Here is a 26,162-nt window from a genome sequence, read left to right on the forward strand (position 1 = left end):
GTTAGCTCCTAACAGGTGAGTGGGAATGTCTATATTTAGAGGGTTACTAGTAACCAAAGTTGCAGAACTCGGTTTCTAGCAGAGGTCTGGCTTTGATATATCCCGACTGCAATATATTCCCCTATCGGCTTTCTTCATATTCAGTTTATTCCATTTTCATCCAGTGCTTAACACCTTTTAAATGGGGAAGATAAGTGGAAAGTAGACATTTGTAAAGCTGGAATCCTATAATCCATATATGTGATTAGTGGGGAAATATTGCCCAGTAGAAGGTTTGATGAACCTGGACTCAAAAAACTTGTGTTTGAGACTAGTCTGCAACTTCAGCTCTGTGTGGGCGTCCTCAGTTTCTTCATGTGCAAAACAGAAATGCTAAGACGCCTCCTTTTTCTTTTCTTTTTTTAATTTTTATTAAGGTATTACAAATGTGTCCTTATGCCCCTATTGTCCCCTCATCCCCCCAGTCCTGCCCTCACCCTCACCCCCTGTTGTCTGCGTCCACCGTCCACCGCTTATGCTGATATGCATGCTTACGTCCTTTTGTTGATCTCTCTCCCTTACCCCCACCCTCTCCGCTTACGTCCTTTTGTTGATCTCTCTCCCTTACCCCCACCCTCTCCTACCTCCTTTTTCATTCACAGGGCTGTGTGAAGCTCAGATGACGTAAGGTATTTGGAAATGTTCTGCAAAGTGTTCTGAAGTGTTATGCAAATGTAAGGTATTAGTGAGGTACCCTTTATATTTTTGAATGTAAAACAATATCTTGGGGGAATATGTGAATGTTAAGTGTAAAACAATTCCAACAATACTCAAAGCTACAGAAAGGAAAGTAAGTCCTTCAAAAGCCTGCCGTCAAGAAATGATGACGGTTAACATTTGAACATGATTTTGGGTCTCTCTGCATGCACTTATATACATAGGTATATAAACAAGGTTTCAACATTTGGATTCTATTATACATTCGATTATTTTAATTTGCTTCCCCCTCAACATTTCCATAATAATAGCGAACTTTTATTCATTTCTCACAACGTGTGTCGGCCATCGCCTAAATCACTTATGTGAATTCTCATTTAATCTCACAACTACGCCGTGAGCATGAGTACTTATTGTAAAGATAAGTGAACTGAGGTTCCGAGAGGTGAAGGAACAGATTTTGCAGTTTCCTGCCATTTTAAGGAATCTTACAAGTAACACGTTTGCTCCTGCTTACAGCGTTTCCCCACTTTTGTTATCTTGTTAGCACCCTGTCTGTTAAAAAGTAGTCCAATCAAGAGGGCCGGTTGTTTAAAAATGTCAGTACTCACCCCTAAAGGACTCCGGGGGAGGACCCCTAGGAGCCGGGAGTTGTTCAGCAGGCTCTCCTAGGAGATTGCCATGTGCACGATCATGTTTGAGAGCCACAGCCTTGGTGTAAATTCCTTGGTTGGGATTGCTGGCTGGCTTTTGAATTTGAGACACAATGCTAAACTGCCCTCCAGAAAAGTCATACCAGTTTACATTACCACAGAGGGTGGGTGACTAATTTAGGCTTTTTTTGTTTGGGTCTTTGTATTCCACAACATTACCTTGTAAATTCCTCCTTGGTTTGTCATCAGGAGAGTAACCTGCTTGTAGGCTGTTTAGCATTCGTGTGTGTGTGTGTGTGTGTGTGTGTGTGTGTGTGTATTCTGAAGGGTGAGTTTGAGGTTGTGCACTTTTCTTTAAGCTTGATCATCATGTTGAGGTTCCCAGGAACCTATCTGCGGATTCTGCTCACTGACAGCCTCTCTTTTTCTCTCTTCTCTCCCACACCTTCCCTCCTGACTGGCTTCCTTTCTGTTCTGCAGGCCATTGGCTTCAGGGCTGTAAGGAATCAAGGCATAAACTTTGCATAGTTAGTCCTTACAGATGGAAAGAAGTTCTAGTTCTTTCCACAAGAAGTCAACTACCATCTACCTTCCACCCCTACCCCCACCCCCACCCCCCACTATTTGATGTCCCTAGTTTATCCTATTCTTCGTCTAGAGTCCTGCTTAATCTCCAAAAGTCTTGATCCTCCCAACTTCCCATCTCAACACCAAAATTATCAAAATGAAACTCCCCTTCACTACATAAACATCATTCCTTTGCTGGACCTGTTTGAACTATGAGCTATAATTTCTAGTTTTTCATCAAGTCAGATTCCCCTTATACTGAAGTTGTAGGTACATTTCTTTTCTTTCTCAAAAATTATCTTTCTCCTATCTAGAAAACTGGATTTCTTTTCATTTCTTCATCCTTGAGGTAAAGAGCTACTTTCCCTCCTAGAGGAGGCAGAAAGACTTTTTAAAACTAATTAATTAGCAATTAACTCAACAATTAAGTTAGACATTTAACAAGTGATAACAGACTTCAATCTAAGAGACTGTGTACTCTGGAATATTCAGTGGGAGGGTGAGTCATCTCGGACTTAATATCAAGTTTACATTATTCAGTTATGACAGTAATTATTTTTAATTGTCTATGACTTAAAAACATACTTCAAATCAATGCACAGAAAACAAAGCCACAAAAATTAGACTGACAGGTTATCTGTGCTTAATGTGACCCCCAAATGAATATAACAATGTTTTCTTCCTCCAGTGAATGTCTTCAAGTGAGAGCTGCATTTTAATACAGATTTCATCATGGTTTCGAACACTGCAGATCAGAAGGTTTTCAGCCCATGAGTGAGAATGTTAATGCCAAAGGAAAATGAGGTAACATGAGCAGAATGTTGGGCTGGGATCCTGAAACTCCCCTCCCCTCCACTGAGCATATGTTTCTCTGTGGGGCTGTCTCTATGTAATCCATAAAGATAATGATTTGAAATCCCACGTACCCATAGATGACATCATATAAGAGATGAAAGGACTGTATTATTTTGATTTCGTAGAGAAGCAATTTTGTGCAACAGAGGTTCAGATGAAAAGCTGTGTTCACCAATATTTGGTCATTCAAATGATGTGTTAGATTTCCTTCAAGTAAAGACACATGGGCATAGAAGCGCCAATAAATTAGAGGGGGATACGCATTATTGTGTGATTGGTAGTGCTGCTGCTTTTATTTTTCAACACTTAGTGAGCCCTGTTCTAGCTTAATTCTGGCATAGCCCCAACCTTGAGAACCCAGAATCCAATTGAACACAGCAGTGTCTTCGAGACTGGCTATGGTGAGGTCATCTTCATATCCATGACATTTTGTCCTGGAGATCTGTCAGTACACCTTCCAAACATGAACTGATAAAAATCACAACCTCCTCCAGGAACTATGGACTGTGTTCTGGTGTCAGAGGAGGAACCCCAAACCTTTTGAGCTACACCCACTTCTCACTACGCTGAGAAAACAGCCCATTGTTCTGCCTATACCAATGACTAATTTGACTAATTTCCCACCCTGCCTTGGCCAGGATCTTGATTGAACTGATTGAAACGGCCAGATGTTTTGGTAGCGTCTGTAGACATAATCTAAGAGACTCACTTAATTGACTTAAGCACACGTATCAGAATGTGGACTGGCTATAGAATGGCGGGGTCTCTGTTCTGTGATGGCTTCCAATCCCGATGAGAAGGGCAGGCTGCTCCTGTCATTGAAATGCATAGAGATTGGCACCATCTCATTCATTTGCTTTGGTAATTTGCGGCCTATTTAGATCTGAGCATCCCTGTAACGTGTGAAAGTCAGCAGGGAGAACTCCCGCTTTGAAGACCTATAAACACTGCCGCTGAGGCGTCTGCTCAAAGTGACATGAAGTATTTCTGGGCATAAAAAAAAACCCACCCAAATGTACAACTCTAAGCAAACTTTTATTCCACTTAGATGACCTAGCAAATGATAACATTTGCATTTTCTTAATGTTTGAGCATTTTTATACGCGAATGTTTAACACCAGGATTTTCCATATTATTTTTTCAATTCTCCCACTTTGCTCTGAGAATATTGGCGAGGTGATAACCTCTATGGGTGATTTTCAAAAGTCATTATAAATAGCTCACGGAAATCAACGTTGCCTTTTTTAAAAGCCTATCGTCACAAGAAACACTTCAAATTGTGGTTTTATGTCATAGAAAAAGCGTCTACATGTCATCCCACGCATGAAAGCCTGCTAACCTAGGCTGAGAATTCAGGCTAGGCAATTCACTTGGCTCTATTTCCTCTTTCCTCCCTCGAAGACTAAGGATTTCTCCTGAATTAGTTTAGTAAAGAAAATTTTCAGATCTCTCCCCCCCCCCCCCCGCTTTTTTCCTATTTGTATTTCCTTCCCCTCTCTTCATTCCTAATACAAAACAAGCGTACAGACCATGGACCCAGCCACGAGTGAACACACACACTCTCTCTCCACTTTGACCTAAGTAGGTGCTTAGCACCTGTGTCCAGGAGTTTGTACAAACTTCCTCTTAACAACCTGATGAGCCGACACTATAACCTTCTCTGATTGGCACACTGCACCCATAGTTCTGGGTAAAATGTTGTTCTGAGTTAATTAGCAGAATAACAATCACGCCAGCGGATTTCTGTAACCCTGAAAGCTGTGAGTGTGTTTTCCTTTCTGTGTTCAGAAGGCAGACTGGCTCCGCAGGTCCTGCTCCGTCTTGGCTGAAGCAGGGCCCGTCTGGTCCTTGGTATCTGGAGAGGGGAATGGCAGACCCACCAACCACTTGTTCTCTTTGAAATCCTACCTCCTGTGTGTTGCTGACGGGCCCTGTGTTAGGCAAAACTACAGGAAATTCACAGAAAACCTGGCTGAGGCCTGCTTGAGGCCAAGGAGAGAATAAAAAATACTTTATGAAATAATTTGGCTGAGACGTCACCCGTGGGTGCAAGATCATGGCATTTCTTTTGCAGACAATAAAAAAACGTGACAGCTATACATGAGCCAGTCTCCTAAAAAGTGCTGGCTGGAATGATTGGCACCTGCAGGTGTGCGGAGTCTGTGGTCCTGTGTGCCAGGTGTTCAGTAGCACTTAGGGACCCTTGGTGGCCAGGGCCGTTTCCTTTAGTTAATGATAGTCCCCACTCCCCATGCCTGCTCCTCGCACTCTTTATTTCTTGGTTGATCCTGGGTGTTAAGCATCGAGCAAAACCTAATCCCAAACACGTCTGAAACAGCAGAGGCACTGATGCCTTTTCAAATGCAGTTTTATTTTGTGATTTAAAAAAAAAATAGCAAATTGCTTTTTAAATTGAACTCGAAGTAAAGGTGGTGGGAGACTGGCAAATGATGGGTGAGTGCCGTGCACACGGACTTCCAGGGATCCTCCAAGAAACCTCTGAGCTGGCCATCATCACCCATGTGTTATGGTTGAAAACCGGAGGTCAGGGAAATGGCTAAGTGGGAACGGAACCAGATTTGTCTAACTTAAAAGTTCTTTCACTCACCCATTGCGTGTTGGAGTGCTTTTCTCTCTTGTTGCAGCTTTCTTATTAGTAAAGGGATATCATGTGGGGGGGGGGGTAGGGGGGTAGTCAAAACCAATGTTACTCCAAACTTCCGTATCTATTTTCACCGCAATAGAAGAGATTGAATTTTATTTTCCTGGCTCTATCTTTGGGGCTATTGGCAGAAATAGGGCTGTTTGGTGTTAGAACAGCACAATTTGAAAGGGGAAATCGTGAGCAAAACAAACAATTTTATTTTTTTAAATATATTTTATTGATTTTTTACAGAGAGGAAGGGAGAGAGATAGTTAGAAACATGGATGAGAGAGAAACATCGGTCAGCTGCCTCCTGCACATCTCCTACTGGGGATATGCCCGCAACCCAGGTACATGCCCTTGACCGGAATCGAACCTGGGACCTTTCAGTCCGCAGGCCGAAGCTCTATCCACTGAGCCAAACCGGTTTCGGCACAAAACAAACAATTTTAATCTGTATGCCAAGCTTTAAAAATGTTTTAAATATTTAAACGATTTGCTGTGATTTTACTCTTCCTGTAAACGTTTGACCCTCTGTATATATAGCCACGGTCTCCCCCCCCCCCACCCAGTTTAACCTTCTCCTCCAGAAAGATGGGTGAAGAATAGAAGGACTTCCCCAGTCTTTTCTAAGCCACTGATCAAATGGACTGCATTAGTGCCCTCTCCTGAAAGGATGCTTTGCGATGTATGAGAGCAGTTTTTGTAAATGAACATCACCCTTAAAAACCGAGCTGGGCTCCTCGTCCACCTCCTTTAGCTTCTTGTGCTGCAAGGCTGCAGCGCCGGGCTCCGCAGACGGCAGCTTTGGCATGGCCCTGGGGCCCGGGGGAATATTAACTTACAAGGCTTCCCCTATGTTGCTTTTCCATGTCTGAAACTATTTCAAAACTTAGCGACTGAAATACAAGTGATTAAGGACACTTGACTAGAATGTAAGAAGTGCTTTTGTTCCTCCCTCCCCACCCCCGCTCTGGAGAGAAGGTGGTGGTTGGGAATGAATGAGTGTATTTTTCAGACATGTCCCGGCTGCTTCGGAAGATCTACATGGACGAGGACGCCGGAGATTCTAGAAGGGCGGTCAAAGTAAAAATCAGGCAAGTTCTCCTAGGGGTAGATCCTCGTTGCCATTTCAATGCCACTCTGAGACTGTTTGTTTTATTAAGTGTCATGCTCTAGTTGAGTGGTGAGACTGGGTGTGTGCTGAAATGGGAAACGAGGATTCTTTGGTTTCTAGTCCCCGGAGCCTCCTAGCTTTGCAAAGGTGTTCTTTTTTTTTTTTTAATATATTTTATTCATTTTTTACAGAGAGGAAGAGAGAGGGATAGAGAGCTAGAAACATCGATCAGCTGTCTCCTGCACACTCCCCACCAGGGATGTGCTCGCAACCAAGGTAAATGCCCTTGACTGGAATCAAACCTGGGACCCTTGAGTCCGCAGGCCAACGCTGTATCCACTGAGCCAAACCGGTCAGGGCTGCAAAGGTGTTTTTGCTCCCTTCTTTCTGGCTCGGCCTTCCGGGGAAGCAGGTGCCAGATTGGGGAGGGGGGTGGGGGGGGCCTCACCTCCTGAAACCTCCTGGAGGGTGTGAATTTCCATTCCCCTCTGTGCCTGCCTAAGCAGCTGGGTGCAAATGGGCCCTTCCTTCTCTGTGGGTCCCCTCCCCAGACACAGGGACAGACACTGCCAGGGTATGGTCACAGGAGGCTGGGAAGTGCCTGCGGGTCTCCAGCAGCTGGAAAGGTTTGGGTCTCTTTGGCAGATGTTTGCTGTTCCAGCCACTTCATTAATGTTGGAAACTAAACTCCTGACTCTTCCTGACCAAAGCCCCAGGTCAGTGATTGACAGCTGGGGTGTGTTCCCCCGCCCCCCACACACATACACAATCTGAAAGCAGGAGAGAGGAAGTGAAAAGAGAGAGGTGAGGGCAAAATGGGGACTTGTAGCAGCTATTACTAAACAACCAAAATATCAAGGAAGGAGAGAGACTCATTGGAGGAGAAAGAAATTCAGTTCAACTAGTTAAGATTTGAAGTCCCATCTTGTGCTTGGGTCTGTATAATTATATAATTATCCCACCTTTCACGCATTCATCAATTCAGGACACCTAGTGCCAGACACATGCTAGTATTGATGATATCAGATGAATAACAACAGAGATTGGCCCACCAGGAGTTCCTTGTCTAGTGGGTGACGTGAACATGCAAAAGACAGTCAAGGGACCACTAAGACAGGGGCAGGAATCACAGCGTTGGGGAGTGGAGAAGCGAGCGGACGATTCACAGAGCGGGTGACATTTGAGATGGGTCTTGAACGAGTTTTGGGGGGCGAGGAGGAGGGAGGGCCTGGGGTGCGGAGGGCATTTCCACAAAGGGGACTGCTCGCATAAAGGAACGGAATATGTAGGAAAGGCCAACCTTGAGAAGTAGGTGTTATGATCACCACTTACAAATGAAAAAAAAAAAATAGGGTTTTTTTCAGCTTCGATGATACAGGATGGAGCGCTAGAGGCTCCAGACTCCAAGATCTGGAATCTCTCTCCCCACTACAACCTGGGGAGGTCCTCAGACCCCCTCTGAGCTAGTTCGTCTCCGTAGCAGAAAACAGAAAAGATGGAAAACAAAAGGATTTGTTGAATCGAAATGTCTGACTTCTTTAGCGACTTGGAACACGGCAGATTTCAAATCAAAGGACCAGTCTGCAGGAAAGTATGGGCGCAGTTTGTGCCTGGAGTGGAGTAGGAGCGGGGAGGAGGGAGACGGCCGGGGCCAGGCGGCTGGAGCCTCCGCGCGCGCTGCCCTCTCTGTGCGCTGCCCGCAGCTGTCAGCGCGCCCCGGCGCAGGGGCACGGGAGCCCGCGCAGCTCCGGATCCCGGTCTAAAGAGAGGGAAGGAGGAGATCAAGAGGAGAAAGATCGAGAAAAGGAAGAGAAGGAAAGAAAGGAAAAAGAGAAACGGGGATGTAAGATGGAGAGAAGGGAAACAAGGGCAGAAGAGAGAAGAGACAGGGGAAGTTGGATAGAGAAGAACGAAAGTGGCGCAAACAGTGGGAGGATGGGAGGGAACATTGCAAAGGAGGGAGCGGTGAAAGGAATGGGAAGAGACCTAGAGGCTAACGTAGTCAGGAGGATGAGAAAAGAGTTAAGGAAAAGGGGGCATGAAAGGATGGAGGGCCCCGGAGATTCATTTGGAGCGCGCGCGTTCCGTGAGCGCACGGCAGGGCCTGGGAAAAGAGTCGGAGCGGGCAACGCTCAGTGCCTCGACCGGGTCGCAAGGTGAAACGGAGAGTCAGTCGCCCAGGCGCTGGCCCGCAAGCGCCCGATCGGCCCCGCAGTCCGCGCTGGCCGTGGGGTCGCCCCCGGCACGCGGCGCTCAATTTCTGCCAAACACCCATTTCTCGGCGGCTGCCGACATCCCCGCATTTTCCACGGGTTAACTATAACTCCCCACCCAATTCTTTCCTCGGCCGGAACGCCGCGCCCCTGGGACCCCTCTGGTCCCTGCTCCTCCTGCTTCCAGGAGAACCCCTCGGTCTCAGCGCCAGACGGCGATGCTGGGCTGGTCCAGGTGCGGCCCTCCGCCCCGCGCGGGATAGCGGATCCGCCGCGGGAGCTGCCGCCAGAGCCGGGGCGCGCACGGGCCAGAGAGCGGTGACCTTCCGCGGGACGCGCGCCACCATCCGGACACCTGGAGCCGCCTCTGCCCGGATTGGATTAGGAGAGTAAAGGAAAAACGATTGTAAATAAAGAGGAGGGGGCGGAGGGGCACACAAGCACCCCGGGAAGGAAGTTTCTTAAAGGTGCCGTGTCTGGCGCTCGGCCCTGATTGGGGTTATTACTACCTATTTTCTCCAAGTGTTCAGTGCTTAGTTCCTCCTGTGTCCCTCTGAATCGAACCGCCTGCTCTCGCGGTGGGGTCGCCCAGCTTCTGCGGCGACTCGCTCCCGGGCAAGCAGCTCCTCGGGAAACCTCGCCACGACTCGGGCCCCTTCCAGGTTTCGAGTGAGGAAACGTCACCAGCTCCCAAACTCGGTCTCGGAGAAAGCGATCCGCATCTTTAATTCTCGATTTCCTCTCAGCCCCGCGCAGATCAATTTGGAGACACACCGTGGGAACGCGGCGCCCCGGGGCGGTTTCCGCGCACGGCCCGCGCGGTGGCAGGACTCGGGCAGTGGGAGCCTCCCTGGAGCGAAGGCTGGGCGGCGGGGGTTGGGTGGGGGGGTCTCCTCGCCCAACGATCACAACTGAAAACAAAAGTTCCTCCAGACGCGGTTGGGAACGCACTAGGACGGTAGGCGCCGAGGAGGAAGGCCAGCCGCTTAATGAGCGTGTGTCTCTGCGGCTCCTGGAACCCCGCGGCGTGGCGAGGGAAGGGGGACAAAAGTTGCTTTGCCGGGAGTGTCCCTGGTCCGAGATGCCGCGAACACGCTGCCTGCGAAGGGCACGCCGGCGCTGGCGACCTAAAAAGTTTATACATAATTTACAAATAAAAAGGAATGCACACTTCTGTTGGTTACTTTTTTATTTCTACAGTTTATTACTGGGATAGCGGACAGGGCAAGGGTCATCCATGGTATGGGATCTCCATGGGGCAGTCAAGTTTGCAATCGGCGCAAACATCCGATGCTCGGCTCGCACGGGCAGCGAGCGCAGGGGACGGGAGGGGCGGCCGCAGTCCTCGGGACCGGGCCGGCGGGGGTCCTAGCCCGGAGGGAGAAGGGCACATTGGTTTCTGGGGTCGCCGAGGACTCGGCTTCTTCCTAGTAAGGGACCTATACCCGCCCGTCCCTGGTTTGAAGGCGGGGGGAGCGGGGCCAGGTGGGTAGTGAGATGCGCGCGAAGGAGACGCGCTGGGACGCTCTGGGGGCAGCGGCCCGCGTAGGCCAGGCCGGCGGGCGGGGCAGTGCGCGCTCCCCGCACCGCGCGCACCCTCGAGCGCGCACGCTACATACACACCTGGAGGTTGTTCCAGCCGAGGGGCGGGGAGGACAGGCAAAGCGAGTGTCTTAAAATAGAGAGTCAGGCAGAAGAGCGAGAGACGCGCGCAGGCGGGAGGAGGCGAGGAGGGCGACGGGCACGCGGCGCGCAGGCTCCCGCCGAGTTGGCACAGGCGGGCTCCCGGCCGCCGACGCCCCTCGGCGTGAGTCCGCACCCGGCCCTGCAGGAAGCGCGCGCTGATTGACAGTGGCGGCGTCCCCAAAAAGGCGCGGCGAAGATGCTGATCTGCGGGTGGGTCTAGACGCGCGGCCGGCGCGCCCGGTGCCCGCTCCCCTCCGCGCCCCGCCAGGCAGGGCTCCGCCGCCTCCCGGCTGCCGAGGCGCCGGGCACAGACCCCCGCCGGTGCGCCAGCCCCGCGGCCCCGGCTCACCATGCACTGCCACGCGGAGCTGCGGCTCACCTCGCCCGGCCAACTCAAAGCAGCCAGGCGGCGCTACAAGACTTTCATGATCGACGAGATCCTCTCCAAAGAGACCTGCGACTACTTTGAGAAACTTTCCCTCTATTCCGTGTGCCCCTCGCTGGTCGTGCGACCCAAGCCCCTGCATTCCTGTACCGGTAAGGCGCCCCGCTGGGGGTTGGGGGGGGGGAGGGGGCGCTAACTCTCTCGCTGGTGTCGGGCGCTTTAGCTCTTCTGTCCTCCCATCCGAGGGCGAGAGGACTAGAATTCTCAGTGGCGGGCAGATTGCTAAGGCGGCTGCACTTTTCGGTCTGGGAGAAGGCGATCCCTGGGAAGGGCTGGTCAAGGTGTGGGACACTAGGCTGGAACAAAAGGGAAAAGGCGACGCGCCCCAGGAGCGGGTCGCCGGAGCCAGAGGGCGCTTCCTGCTTCCCAGCGCTGCCTGGGTTTTCGGTCAGAAAGTTCAAACTCTTGACCTGGTTCAGCGCCTAAAACATTGTTTCAGGAAGTGGTGTTGCTTCTCGCCTTGAGTTAACTCCAATCGTCTGTCTTCACTGGGAATTTTTCAAGGAAAGCGGTATGCGAAGGCTCTCGACAAAATCCCATATTCACTGAACTTGACTGGAAAGGATCTCCCTTTGGGGGAAATCGCTCCGGATTATATCGCACTGTGTTGTAAGCGGAATTAGTTTTCTGTGCCTGCTAAACGAAATGAAACTCAACTAAACAACCAAAAAACAACTGTGATAACAATAAAAACATTCCTCACATCTGGGTTTCGTTCTCTGCAAGAACTAAGACCAATAGTGACGATCAAGAGCACTTCATAAATATGCTGAAAAAAGCGTAGCTTTATGTAGAAAATAAATCCAAAGGTATTTATTTAAAAAAAAACACTTTGAGTACATGAAGAGAATTGAGACTATCTAAACGTAGGGATAGCAAAAACAAAAACACAAAACAAAAGGCTGAAGCAATTTTTATTAAAAAAGTTATTGACGGTGCTTTCAACTCAAGGTGTCCACGTGGCATTTCCAATCCAAAAGACCCTTTGAGGTTATGTTTGTTGCATGGATGGCATGACGTAAATTAATTTAGTCATATTTACATTGAACAAGGAAACTGAAGAGCTAGCAGTGGCTTTCAAAAACGTTTTTGGAATGGCCAGGCCAAGACCTGGGCAGTGATTGAAATCCTTTACTTTCTGTTGGTTCCATTGGAAGTCCCTGTAGGATAGTCGGTGAATATGTGTGTAAATACATACCATAAAGCTCTCTTACAACCGAATTGTGCCTACATGTATTTGGTTATAACATGAGTATTATGCTCAATTACACCTTTGTAAAATAAATTTTATCCGTCAGGGGGAATTAGGCCTAAGAGCCCATACCAAAACTTGTAATACTGAATTTTAAAAATCCAGAAATAGCCAAGACAAGAAACAAATAGGACATTTTAGAAACAAGGTAGATATCCTTGATGTTGATATTTTTACAGTTGTGTGCCTGCTGCGTAAAAACCCTGGGTGAATAATTTTCATAGATGTTGGATAGGGGAGGTAGGCTGCATCTTGTGTTAAGCATAAATTTAATCATTTGCTACAATAACTCAGATCCTTTTCATCACAAATTAAACAGAGAAGATCTGTTTTAATCACAAATCTCAATGCGCCTTGCTAAGGTTACTTACCTGGAGGTTCCCAGGACAAAACAGAACAACTTCTAAACACTCAGGTCAAGCATAGAGCCTGCAGGTTTGTTTGTTTGTTTGTTTGTTTGTTTTTTAGTAACTTTGCAGCATGCATTGATTTGAAGGCAGCCTTTTCTGACTTTTATCAGTTTGGGAACTGGATCATAGAAGAAAACAAGGAATAAAGAGCCTCTGAAATCAGTGGTCCAGTTATCCGTCAAGGCTAAGTGCCGTGTTTTACGGGACCTTGTGTGGGAAATTAATCAGAGGAAAATAAAATGACTCATCTGAGGCTGTGAGTTAAAAGAGAACTGTGCGCGTATATCATGAACTAAAAGCGTTGCTCAGTTTTGTGCTTCTGGTGTTCATTGATGGTTCGTGAGAGAGGGTCGTGGCTGGTTTTCTTGCCCTCTCATCCCAGGGCTTGCTTTCTATGCATTGTTCTTTTGAAAATGTGTTGTGAGTTTGCTCTCGTTGAGATTTAAGATACAGAAACTGGGATTTGCCAGTGGAATTAAACCCATAAAAACTGGCTACAATAGTCCATACTTTCAGACCCAAAGCATTCAGTGGGTTTACGGTTACAGTTAAAGCCTTACATGTATTAGATCATGGGAATCCCATTAGTGACTTCGCAAAGGTTTTGCAAATACCCTACTTTCAAAGCATTTTGTTGCTTTTAACGGTTATGTTCAGGATCAAAAATCTTAGCTTGGATGAACTTAATCTTTTTTTTTTATTAATTAAAAAACAACAGCAGTCAGTTCTTGGCACCCGCCACCCGTAATGAAACTGTAGTTTTTTTCTGTATCAAGATAACTAGCACTTTTGGTGGAACCAATGCATTAAAAAGTTCAAATCAAGTGAAAGGCACACATTGGAATTAAAGTTACTGAACTTTCTCATCCTTTGGTCTGCTGTTTTAAGATTTAAATAAACAACAGAAGTGAACTTTGTCAGGTCAGACAATGAAAACCAAGATACAAAAAGTCACCACCCTGCATAACCAGTATATAAAATTGGGGTGGAAAGAAAGCGATCGCATCGAAAAGGCCTCTTCATAGTTAAGCAGTCCATGTTCTTTAGATTAATAATTCAAATATCAATTCATGATACTGAATCTCCTCAGGCAGAAGATCTGGAGTTCCGGTAAACTGGGAAATGGAAACATTTTACGTAATCACCTGACAAAGATTTATTATCAGGCACGCTAACCTTAATGGAATACTCACCTTCAAAAAATTACTCTCTATTTTCACAGGCCCATTTCTTATTACAAATGGTGCGATTTTAGTCTTAGAAAGCTGTTTCTAAATCACAGGGGATCTCCTAAGTCACATTATAATCACTGAGAAGGAACCTTGTGTGGGAAATTAAGCCAAATGAAAGGAACGTTTATCATTACATTTAAAATAAGATTTAAAAAGCGAAGCGCAAAGAAAGCCTCCATATGAAAACAGGTGTGTTCTGCAGACCCTTGTTGAGCTGTGCAATACGCTCAGAATTAATTTGGTATATAACATGTTGGTTTACTTTTCAGTTTGATCACAGTGATCCTCACTCAGAATGGAAACATATTGCCATTTGGGAATCAATAACGATCACACATCAACATTAGAGAATAGACAGTGACTAAAGGCCAAGCATGAGGTGCCCTTTAGGGTGTCGTAAACTCTGTTGAAGTCTGCAGTGTGTTGTCGATTTCTCTGGTTGGGATTTATGCTTCTTGGTGGAAGAGTCACTTGCAGAAACCTGGCCTCCAGGACAGAATAGACTGCAGGGCTGAGGGGGATGGGGTACCCGCACAGTAGCTTTGGGGGATCCCTCTTTCAGTTTGATCTTTAGACACAGGCAGAGTTTCTAAACTTGAGGGGTGTTTGGAAACAAATGAATAACTCGCTTCACAAAAACAAGGATGTCACAGTTTACTCTCAGAATTTTCATAGGAGGATACTGAGAAACCAACTGACTGTGCTTATAATTTGTGCTAATTACTTATAATTATTTATAGTATAACCTAGATTTACCGCAGACTTGCACATACATATTTGTGGGGAGGTGAATGTAGACATTTGGATATTTTACAACCCATGACCAGTACGTGACTTTTAATTATTCCACTGAAACCGTAGTCCAGCCCTGGCCGCGTGGCTCAGTTGTTTGGAGCATCTTCCTGTAAACCAAAGGTTTCGGGTTTGACTCCTGGTCAGGGCACATACCTGGGTTTTCGGTTCGATCCCTGGTTGGGATGCCTATGAGAGGTGGCTTATTGATGTTTCTTTCTCCCCCCTTCTCTTTCTCCCCCCCCCTCTCCTTTCCTCTCTCTAAAATCAGTGAATACATTCTTGGGTGAGGATAAAAAAAATTTAAACCATAGTCTAATTCCTTCCCCCTTCTCTGGCAGAATGATCCTGTTGAATCTGTCCGTGATTGGCCAGTCTTATTGCATAGCTGACTGGAGGTATAGAGGTGGAAGGGATCATAGACCAGTGTCCCCTAGGACAGTGGTCGGCAAACTCATTAGTCAACAGAGCCAAATATCAACAGCACAATGATTGAAATTTCTTTGGAGAGCCAAATTTTTTAAACTTAAACTATATAGGTAGGTACATTATTATTAACTTAATTAGGATACTCCTGAGGCTTAGGAAGAGCCACACTCAAGGGGCCAAAGAGCCGCATGTGGCTTGAGAGCCGCAGTTTGCCCAACCACTGCCCTAGAAGAAGACACTTTTTTGCAAAGTGCTAGGGTCACATCAGCGTGGGTGTCGTTTCCATCCGTGCTACCCACGCTGTCCTTCTCGTTAGGGTACCCAGGAGTAGAAAGACCTTTCCCACGTGGTCACACACTCAGGGTAAACTCCTGCAGTCACACCCAAGGCACAGACAACCAGCCAATTAAAAGGGGCATTTGGGGAAGGGTGTTTATCTGAGGAGGTGGCATTGAGAACATTTTATCCTTTGGTGGGTCCAAGAGAAACAAGTTCTTTGGGGTGGTGTCCTTGGGTTCATTTTTCTTTTCTTTTTTTAATCACAAAGATTGGGTGTCATCGCAGTGAAAAATGAAAGGAGGTGCGGACGGGTATCATGACTTCGTAGGGAGGTCGGGAGCCAGCTACTGCTTTCTGGAGTTGGCTCCTGTGGCTCCCCAAACTCAGCTCTGGCTTTCAGTCAGAAACCAGACCCCGTAGGATCTTGGGAGCTGGGAGCTGGGCACTGGAATGTTAATGGAGAAATGCAAACTGGGGTTTGGGAAAATGATCATTACGAACAAGCATTTGCATTTCTGCCAGGGGCAAATAGGCTTTTATTAGCAATTACTCATAACCACGTCTCCTGTTCCCATTGTAAGGGCACATAAATCAAGGGGCTCATAGGGCCAGGACTCACCAGGGTCAGAGACTATATTTGGGCTGAGCTCTTTTGAGATCCTCAGCTGTTGTTTTATTATCCCTTAAATGTTATAACTCCTTTGTTGAATAGGGATGCTGAGGGGTTCTTTCAGGAGTCAGTTTTAACTAGTGACTGCTGCATGAGCCGTTTCTTATCTGGTTGTGTTTTTCTAATGAGAAAATGATTAGAAGTTTCGTTCACAGGTTACCATACCTCTCCAAACACCTGTCATCTTCAGTTTCATGGAATGCAATAATTTAACTCAACCAATATTTATGCTTGCTCGGTGATGGCACTGTTATGAGTCACTAATGTCAAGTTTCTTCTAAATCTTGACAAATAGTTGGGATATTTGAAAAATGCCTCTAGACTACTTGTAGAACCACTGCCAAGCCCTTTGTGGTCCTTCTCTCAAGTATGTGATGGGCAGTTTGGAATTGGGATGGGGAGCATTGTGACACTTCAGTGCTTTTGCTTACCATATGGAATTTCCTCTTTGAACTCCACCTAAAGGGCGTTATCACCAGCAAAACTGTCATGTTAACCTCGTTAACGACAACTCAAATGAACTCCAGTGAAACCGTACCCATGGTAACTCTACGAAATCAGTTCCCTACAGAGATGCTCGTTTGTGTGTTTTTCGGTTGTACGTCTGGATGGAAAACAATTTGTGACACAAGCGTGGACAGCAGTGATAAAGTTGCCAGTTTTAACATACCTCGGGAATCTAAAGGCAAAGATCGTTAGGATTAATATATCCCAGGAATCTGTATGAAAAGCAGTTGAGGATGGTACAGAGAGATGAAGGGAGAGAGAGAGAGAGAGAGAGAGAGAGAGAGAGAGAGAGAGAGAGAGAAGAGGAGAGGAGAGAAAGAGAAAGGAAAAAGAAAAAGGGGTTTCTTTTGAAACTTGAAGCTACTTGACTTAGCCTTGTGTGTGCCACAGTGCCCTTCAGTGGCTGTAGGGACAAAACAAAGGTGGCTTCAGAAATCCTTCTGTCAGCGTAGGGCCTGTAAGTGTGATTCCACTTAGACACATGCCGGAGCCCCTCAGGGGAGGAGACCCAGAGCCTGGGGGCTGCCCGGCATGTGCGTTCAGTGTGGAGGCCTGAGCAAGTGCTAACCCAGGAGCAGTTTTAGGTGTCACTGGCACTTTTGTTTTGAGGTCAAGGAGGAACAGGAGCAGAGATGAAAGCCAGGCAGGTCGCCTGGATCTGAGGCTCCCTCATGTGCACAAAGCCTGTGAAGTTCTGTGGGTGTTGTGAGCCCGACCCCCACGCTTGCCACTGGTCCTGGCTGAGGGAAGTGAATTCGGGTCCTGTCGCTGAGTCCGTTGCCGAACTCTTAACTGGAATCTGGTGGAAAGGGCTGCCAGGATCTGGATGCGATGCATAGATCGAAGCTTCAGCGTTCTCTTTTGGGGAGTCCTGGGTCCATGCAGCATGAGGAGGAGCGGGAGTTTTCCGTGTGGGGGACGGACCCCATGCTCACAGCTGGCTGAGCTTCTTTGAAGCCAGAACATCCGCAGAACTGTCATGAGCCACTCCATTCAAGTGGTACACTCGGGCTCAGTATGACAAGGAGGAAGGGAAGAGAAGGATTGAGACTATGTGGGTGAAGACATTTTACATGTGACAGGCCCCTCTCTCCCCCCTGTCTCCGTTTTGGCTGCTCCAGATGTTGGAATGGTTCTCTCTCCCCCCGCTTCCCCGCCCTCCCCCCCCTCCCCCCCGCTACATGGGGGACAGGATAGAATAGGCAGTAGAATGTATTAATCACGGGGTTCAGATCAGGGCCTTGTACAAAGTTGGTGGTCTTAGCCGATGAAATACTCTGGTGTCTTTTCTGTTTCTTGTTTTCATTTTAACAAAAAAAACACCTTTGCAAACCCTTGGGATTTCATTGATTTTTATTGCAGCTTAATAACAGTTAGGAAAAGAAATGCCTCGTTAAAACGAATGCTCTAAATAAAAACACAGTTTTCCATTACGGAGTCTAATTACTCATCATTGCCAGGGCATTTTTATATGGCAGTTTAACTTCTGGAAGGTGGAAACTTGGCACGCATTGAAGGAACAGAGCAGTGCACCTAGATAGATATCAGAAGATGGGCTAATTATATTTGGGCTGGGGTTGACTCTTACCCAGGATCGCTCTGAGAAGGCCTCTTTCTTCAGTCGCTACGGGAAGTCTCTGCTTTTGCTAGTGCCCGTTGAAAAGGAATCCGAAGGGAGAGAATTCTGAGCATTAGATCACGTACAAGTGCATCTGGAAAGGGACCCTGCCAGTTACCCATTGGCGCTGATGTCAGGACTACCTGATAGGCCTGGAGGACAGCTATCCATGCTTTCTGACTCCATGGCAGGGTTTGTGAGGATGAATGGACACAGCCTTTCTCCCAGGAAAGGTCAGGCTGCCCCTGAACAGGAGCCAAGCTGGGAAGCTCTCTCCACCAAATGAAGGATGTCAAGAGCGCCAGCAGGGAGGCTGACGAGGGTCCTTTTTATTGCGTCTCTCACTCACCAACACGTCCTCTGGAGCGTGTCCCTCTGGATCTTGGCGACAGATAGGTAATTCCACAGTGAGCACTGAATGGGACCGGCTGCCCCCTGGGGGATGTCAGTGTGCTTCTGGCCATTATTACAAAACACCCGTGTCTGTGATAAGTGACAGGATAATTGTCCTTCGGCTTTTCTTATCCAAGGATAACGTATGATGTGTGGGGAAAGGGACTGGCCCTGGGCCTGGTGGAATCCCATGAAGTCACGGCTGAGTTTCTATCTTAGGAAACCTGACAGGTCCCTAACCCCGATTTACCTGCCAGCCTCCACAGCCCTTTGCCCTCTGCCCAGAGTTCCTGCCACACTTTAACGTAACCGACTCGGGCTCACGGTCATTCACAGAGGAGGCCACAGCCATGTGTGGATTGAAGGAAGTGTAACTTCCATGTTGAGTTTAAGCAAGATCTAGGGGAACTGACTCCCCATTTTCCTGATGGTAACTTACAAATAACCAGGTACTGATATCATGTCTTTGAATCATGGGAAATAGTCTGGACAAGGAGAGTTGCTGAGGTGGCTCCTCTGAGTCCTTCGGCACTTATTCCAAAGGGAGCTACACATCTGGGAGAAAGGCTTTCTATCCTGAACCTTATCCATATTCAGAACAATAGTAGAAATAGTGATGGTGTTTTTTAGTGTCTCACATGTCCTAGGCACTGGACTCGGTCTTCATGATCAGCTTCATATCATCCCTAAGAGATGGATATTATTATCTCCGCCGTACGGATGGGGAAGCTAAGACCCGAAGCAGCATTCTCCAAGTCACAGAATAGGCAAATATCTCTTACAAGCAATAAGATAAAAGGCAAGTACAAAAATTGGCAGTTCATAGAAATGAAGAGCTAGACGGCCAGTAAGCATGAGAGGAAGTTTGCCTCACTGGTAGTCAGCCACACACCAGTAGTCAGCCACACACCAGTGAACAGGAGAAGCCATTTCATACCCATTGGGTAGGCGAAAATGAAAGAATCTCACAATATTAGTTCGTGACAAGGATGTGGAGCAGCAGACATTCTCATACTCTGATGGTGGGGGTAGGATTTGGTACAATTCCTTTGGAGAGGTTTGTGGCAACACCCAGTAACGCTGCAGATACACACACATCCTGTAGCTCCCACTTCCACTTCGGTGTGGATGTCCTGAGAAATCACTGTACGTGTGCAAAAGGACACGTGTATCAGAACACTCATTTCTGCGTTGCTTGTGATACGAAAAATCTAAAACAATCACTGCTTTTTAGAAGGAAAAAAGAGAAATCATATGTGCTATCTTTTTTTTTTAATATATATATTTTTTGTTGATTTCAGAGAGGAATGGAGAGGGAGAGCGAGAAACATCAATGATGAGAGAGAATCATTGATCGGCTGCCTCCTGCACGCCCTCCACTGGAGATCTGCAACCCTGGCATGTGCCCTTGACTGGAATCGAACCCGGGACCCTTCGATCTGCAGGCCAACGCTCCATCCACTGAGCCAAACCAGCTAGGGCTGTGCTGTCTTTTTATGCAGTGATGAAAATGAATGAATCAGATCCACTTGTGTGTATATGGATAGATTTTAGAAACTCAATGCTGAGGATGAAAAACAAAGTGTAGATTGACACTTACGGTCAGACACCATTTATATAAAGCTGGAAAACATGCAAAATATCTATATATTGTTTAGGGAGGCAAGGGGATGGGATCGGAGAAGGCTCCTCACAGCTTTTTATTTGCCTGTGTAATTACGGTAGTTAGCAAGGAAAAGGCCTCATGTAAACATGGCCAAGCATTGAGTTTTGGCAAAGCTTGGTCATGGGTACACAGATGTTCTACATTATGCTTTGTGCTTTTCTGTATGTGTGAAATTCTCTATAATATAAACATTGAAAAACGATAGTACGGGAGACCCCCGTACGCATGAAACCCTTGATCTTGTGGGGCTTTTGACGGCTTTCTTAATAGCTTTTCTATTCTGAAACAGAAGCTTTTCAGTCTCACAGAGGGGAAATAAGAACACTTTAGAGGTAGACACGCGTACCGCTCACACTCACACAGCCACTGTGACTTCTGAAATTGGTGTTCGGATCTTCCTTACCGCCTCTGGCTGGGTGGGGACATTATTTATCACCAAGGTAACTGCTGTTCACCCAGTAATGCTTTGGCATCTGAGTGAGTGGTTCCTGAACTGGGCACCAGGGCCAGAGGAATTGCTGGGAAGTGTGTGTGTGTGTGTTCCCAAATATACATCGATAATCATGCAAGCAAGAGTGATTAGGTTTCTCTTTCCCCCACTTCTCAATGATGTTGAAAACCACACTAACTCGCCTTTGATGGCATCTGCTGGTATGACGTGCCATCCTTGGCTTTGAGAATGGCCCATTGCTGTTGACAATTTAACTTGAAATAACAAAACAAACCATGGAAGGACAGCTGTGAATGCCAAGGATCTAAAAATGTTAATGTAGCTGCTTAGCTGGGAAGAATGATGTCGATATGGGCTGATACGCTGGTGGTGTTCTCTTTATATTTTGTAACTACGATTGGATTTTAGGCTTTGTTTGATGTGTGGTCCCAGGGGTTGTTAGGGAGGGATGGGAACCGTCACCATGGTGATCACACAGAGAGCTGTCTGTTCGGGATAATCAATGGTCATCCTGTGGTTTGGAGAGGATAACCTAGACCACGTGACAGTGACAGTGGGGGTGGCAGATGCTCGGTGCAGCCGACTCATTTTTCTCTTCTCTACAAAATACATACGGCCGATTTAGAAATATTTCTTTAAGATGTTTTCGACACAAATGTGGCCCTTTAGGAGCTCTTCCTTCCTGTGCCCGTTCAGAGGGGGAAAAAAAACTCCTTCGTGTGTAGATGAAACAGTTTGTACTGTCGAGAGTTGGCCAAAGGGTTTCCCCTTCTCAGACCAGCCCTCTGGGCCTAAACACACACATGGGCAGAGAAGAAAACACTAAATCAAAGCACCCCAGGGCCCTCATCAGACCTTTTATAGCCAGAGTGGCTGTGCTGTGGCGCTTGGCAGCGCACCCGGGCAGCAGGAATGAGTGACCACATCCAGGGGATGGTGGCCAACTAGGACATGACGGAAGGGATGGTGGATCTGTCGGACCTGTGACCAGCGAACAGACATTCCTGGGGGCAGGAGCCAGTCCTCTGAGCACGACACACACGGTGGCTGGGCTCACGCCAAGGGACTGAACCTTGGCTGTGTCATCAGTCTCCCGAACCCCTCCAGTGAGGCCGTATTCCTCATAAAGCGAGGAAGCAAGCTGGGCTTTGGGCGGGGAATGGAGGAAATCTCATCAAGAAAGATGGTTCACGCCCGGCTGGTGTGGCTCAGTGATTGAGTATTGACTTATGAACCAAGAGGTCACAGTTTGATTCCTGGTCAAGGGCAGATGCCCGAGTTGCAGGCTCAATTTCCAGTAGGGGTTGTGCAGGAGGCAGCCAATCAATGGTTCTCTCATTGATGTTTCTGTCTCTCCCTCTCCCTCTCCCTTCTTTCTGAAATCAGTAAAAATATATTTAAAAACTAAAATTAAAAATAAACTTCAGTACTACCTAGAATCTATATGAAAGTGTGTAAACGAACTCAGGTCTGTCCCTTTCCACAGAACTCACTACTGGATAGAAAGCCAGGTCCATAGGAATTTATTTTGAACCTATGAACTCCTTTGTTCATATTTATAATCATTTAATGTGTGCCAGTGAGTCTCTTGTCTCTCATCTCCCTTGATGATTTGGGTTTCTGAGAGATTCCAGAAGAATTCTAAGAAGCACGCAGACTTCACAGGAAGTGAGGTCATGGGGCAGGGCGGGGGGGGGGGGGCAATGGACTTGATACCGTCCGACTGTGCGACACTGAACTCATCGCATGGGCTCTGAGCTGTGGTTCTAGGGCCATCAAAGGTGGAATTCCCATCAGGTATTCATTGGTTGCTGTGAACCAGAGAGAAAATGTTTAACAATGAAATGCCAGACCAATGCTTTGAAGAATTACGACTTGGGACTATTTTTTATGAAGTATTTGTTGGGGGGAATAAAAGCCTCACCAAGTGGTTTGGCATCACTTAAACCAGGGTGGGGAAACATCCAGCCCGCGGGCTGTCTAAGGCCCAAGAAATCATTAGGTCTGGCCCTGCCCAGGCATTAGGGGTGAGTTAATTCAATGTTTGACCAAATACAGCAGGCTGGTCTTCAGGTGGATATTTGTATGGACCTTGAATGACGTTATAAATATCCAGATAGCCCTTGGCAGAAAAAGGTTCCCCACCCCTGACTTAAAAGAATGCAAGATGGGTTTTTCACATTATGTCTAGTTGGGCTGCTTCTGAGAGTCTCTATTTTTAAAAAGCTTTCTCTATGATTATCCTAAAAAGTCACGTTGGGGAACTACTGTAGTGTAGATAACAGCTTGCAGATGAGGCTGATGCAGTTTACACCCCATGACTCAAACATGTGAGGCCCTTCAGGGGAGCAATCCTAGTGTATGGCTTTCCCGTCCGATGGTCTTCGGTTTGCTTGCATTTGACTGTCTGTGTGACCTTAGGCGAGTCATTTCATCTCCCTGACACTCAATTTCCTCATCTATAAAAGGGAGATATTAATAACTACCTGGCAGGGTTAGTCATGTAGGCTAAGCGAGATAATGTATGTAAAGCTTTCAACCTAGTCCCTAGCACGTACGTGCTGGGTAATTGATAGTTTCTATTACAAATAATTATCTTAAAATGATAACCCCATCTTGATTGACTGAAGCACAGCCCTTCAGGGAAAGATCACTATAATGGTGAAGTAAACCCAAGAAAAATGAAATATCCTGGAAAACAAAACGAAACACAACACAACCACCCCACTTCAGTCTGGAGCATTCTTGTCGGCTGTGTCATTGCCCTCGCGGCCTTTGGAGGCCTCTTGCAACCTGGGTGGTCTGTGAGCTGTTCAAGTTCATGGATAGATAGGTTTCATCCCCCCCCCCCTTTCTGTTTTAGAATGGGGATTCAGAATTTTGTAAATTTGGAAATGAGTGGCGTAAACAGGTCAACCCTACGGCATCAGAAAACGTGCTTTGCCACTTCCTTTTTTACAAGACTTGCTTACGGTTAATTACCCTGAAGCTATGTCTCCTCATGCTGCTGTGCATCCCAAGGACTTTGGGTTTTTTTTTTTAGGAAAGTGGCAGAGTTTCTCCACACGTTTAATTTCTTCTTTGAAGCGTGGAGTTTAAGGAGGGTCTTTTCTTTTAGAGGAGAATACGGTGTGGGAAAAGGTAGCAGTTTGGGGGCTACCCGTTGTTCTAGTATATCGTTGGGTCTGTGGTTCCGAGGGAATTGCTGATGAAGTCCCTCTATCAGCGCCTTTGAGTTGCTGTGGGGGCTGGCTGAGGGTTGCACTCTGAGTGGTTTGGCAGGCCGTTCTCTGGACAGGGCTGCAGGGACCAGGGCCCTACATGGATTTGTTTTCCTGGAATTGTGTTTCTCAGCTAGTCACTGGTGCCTAGGAAGTCAAGTATCTGCTGATGTAATACTCTACTTGGTGAATCTGCTCCATGGTGTGAGACACCTTCTCTTGACGAGGCGTTCTCCCTCTTCATGGTGGGAAGGAAGCCCCAGTGAAGAGGGTGCTACCTCCGCCCACCATTTAGAGTGAAGATTCCCATGAGCCGTCTCTAGTGACCCCATCCAGGTGCAGTGGTGGGTGGGGGCCAGGTGGGAGCAGGTGGGATGGGGCATGTGGCCCTGTTGATTTGTGTAGGGAGCCTGACTTGGTCCCCAAGTTTCTCAGACCATTGTTCCAATAGGACTCTGAGGGAGATAGGGATCTTTGGCAGCGTGGGGAGAATATTGTTAAAGGTATGAATTCAGAGAAGCAAAGTGCACGTGTCTGTGCTCCAGTAGGAGGGGAGTGGGCAGGAGTGGGCGGTGTGGGTGGCGGGAGGTGAGAGGGAATGTTGGCAAGAAGAGTCCGGGTAAGGAAGCCAGTTCTGCTGACGCCTGGATCTTCAGATGCCTGCTCAGCACTTGCCCCCAGGAGGAAGATACCTTTTCAAATGAGAATGGAATATTTCACTTTGGAACTTGTCCTAGGAGTACGTGCTTATTATCAGAGGCGTTCCTTGGTGACTTCTGATTGGGCAATGGCCCGCCCAGCCACACATGTAGCCAAATTATCATATATATTAACGATGCAGTAAAGAATTTCGTCATCCTGGGTCACAAAGGATCATTATTATTGTATCAGAACACAGTCATGGTATTCATGCGGTGCCTTGCTAGCAGTCGCGTGTACTTGGTGTCCGGAGGCCATGTGGGAGCCGAGGTCTGTGTGTACATCTTTTTATTTTATTATTTATTTTTATTTTTATTTTTATTTTTATTATTATTAGTTAAGGTATTACAAATGTGTCCTCATACCCCCCATTAACTCCCAACCCCCCCCCCCCCCACACACACACACTCATGCTCCCATCCCCCTGTTGTCCATGTCCATTGGTTTGGCTTATATACATGTATACAAGTCCTTCGGTTGATCTCTTCCCCTCTGAGTGTACATCTTGTCAGAAAACCCCTCTGTCGCCTGGCCAGTGTGGCTCAGTGGTTGAGCGTCGATCTATGAACCAGGAGATCACAGTTTGATTCCTGGTCGGGGCACATGCCCAGATTGTGGGCTCAATCCCCAGTGGGGGCATGCAAGAGGCAGCTGATCGATGGTTCTCTCTCACCATTGATGTTTCTATCTCTCTCTCCCTCTCCCTTCTTCTCTAAAATCAATAAAAATATATTTTATTTTATTTATTTATTTTAAATATATTTCATTTATTTTTTTACAGAGAGGAAGGGAGAGGGATAGAGAGCCAGAAACATCGATGAGAGAGAAACATCCATCAGCTGCCTCCTGCACACCCCCTCCTGGGGAATGTGCCCATAACCAAGGTACATGCCCCTGACCGGAATCAAACCCGGGACCCTTCAGTCTGCAGGCCGACGCTTTATCCACTGAGCCAAACCAGTTAGGGCTAAAAATATATTTTAAAAAAAGAAAACCACTCTGCTTAGGACACCCCCCCCCCCCCCCGACTGTGAGGTCCCAGTGCTATTGGCAGAACAGACCTACCTCCCAGTGTGTTGGGGAGGAGTATTAATCCAATGCTTTGAAAATGTTCAAAGTGACCGACTGAGGGAAGCTGGTCGTCTCAGGGGACCAACACGTCACTGTGATTTTCTAGATGGCTTGACCGGAGGCCAGATCTGGCCTCCCGCCTCTTTCTCTGCTGCCACGAGCTCAGAACGGTCTGTACATTTGTCAATGGTTGAAAAGAGATCCAAAGAAGAAGAATATTTTGTGGCAATGAACGCTATATGAAATCCAAACAGTGTCCCTGAGCATTTATCGGAGCACAGCCACACCCATCTATTTGTGGTGGCTTTTGGGCTACGTCCGCAGAGGTGAGTGGTTCCAACAGAGACAGCATGGCCCACAAGCCTGAAATACTTCCCGCCTGGCCATGTGCGGGGAAAGTGTGCCGCCCGCTGAACTGGACTGTTGGGAGCAGGGTTCTGAGGCAGTGAAACAAGATTGTTACTGATCCATGGCAGATGATGTCATTCCAGGCCCGCAAAATACCTCCTTTGATTCTTCACAGACCAAGGCCCTGTGATGTGTGAAAGGCCCAGGGGTGGGAGTTTAGTGGGGAATTTTGCAAGGACTCTCTTAAA

At 47.2% G+C, this 26,162-nt stretch overlaps 1 protein-coding gene across 1 annotated transcript in view; it reads left to right on the forward strand.

The window, feature by feature from the left end:
• Window positions 1-10,402: 10,402 nt before the first annotated feature.
• The window catches only part of BARX2 (BARX homeobox 2), a 57,448-nt gene continuing 41,688 nt past the window's right edge, over window positions 10,403-26,162 (forward strand). The window contains exon 1 of the mRNA XM_081114042.1: window positions 10,403-10,968. Within this exon, the coding sequence (XP_080970168.1) occupies window positions 10,782-10,968 (187 nt within the window). The 5' untranslated portion in view covers window positions 10,403-10,781. The remainder of the gene's footprint in view (window positions 10,969-26,162) is intronic.

Source organism: Myotis nattereri (assembly GCF_964212035.1).
Source record: "Myotis nattereri genome assembly, chromosome: 19".
Taxonomy (NCBI): Eukaryota; Metazoa; Chordata; class Mammalia; order Chiroptera; family Vespertilionidae; genus Myotis; species Myotis nattereri.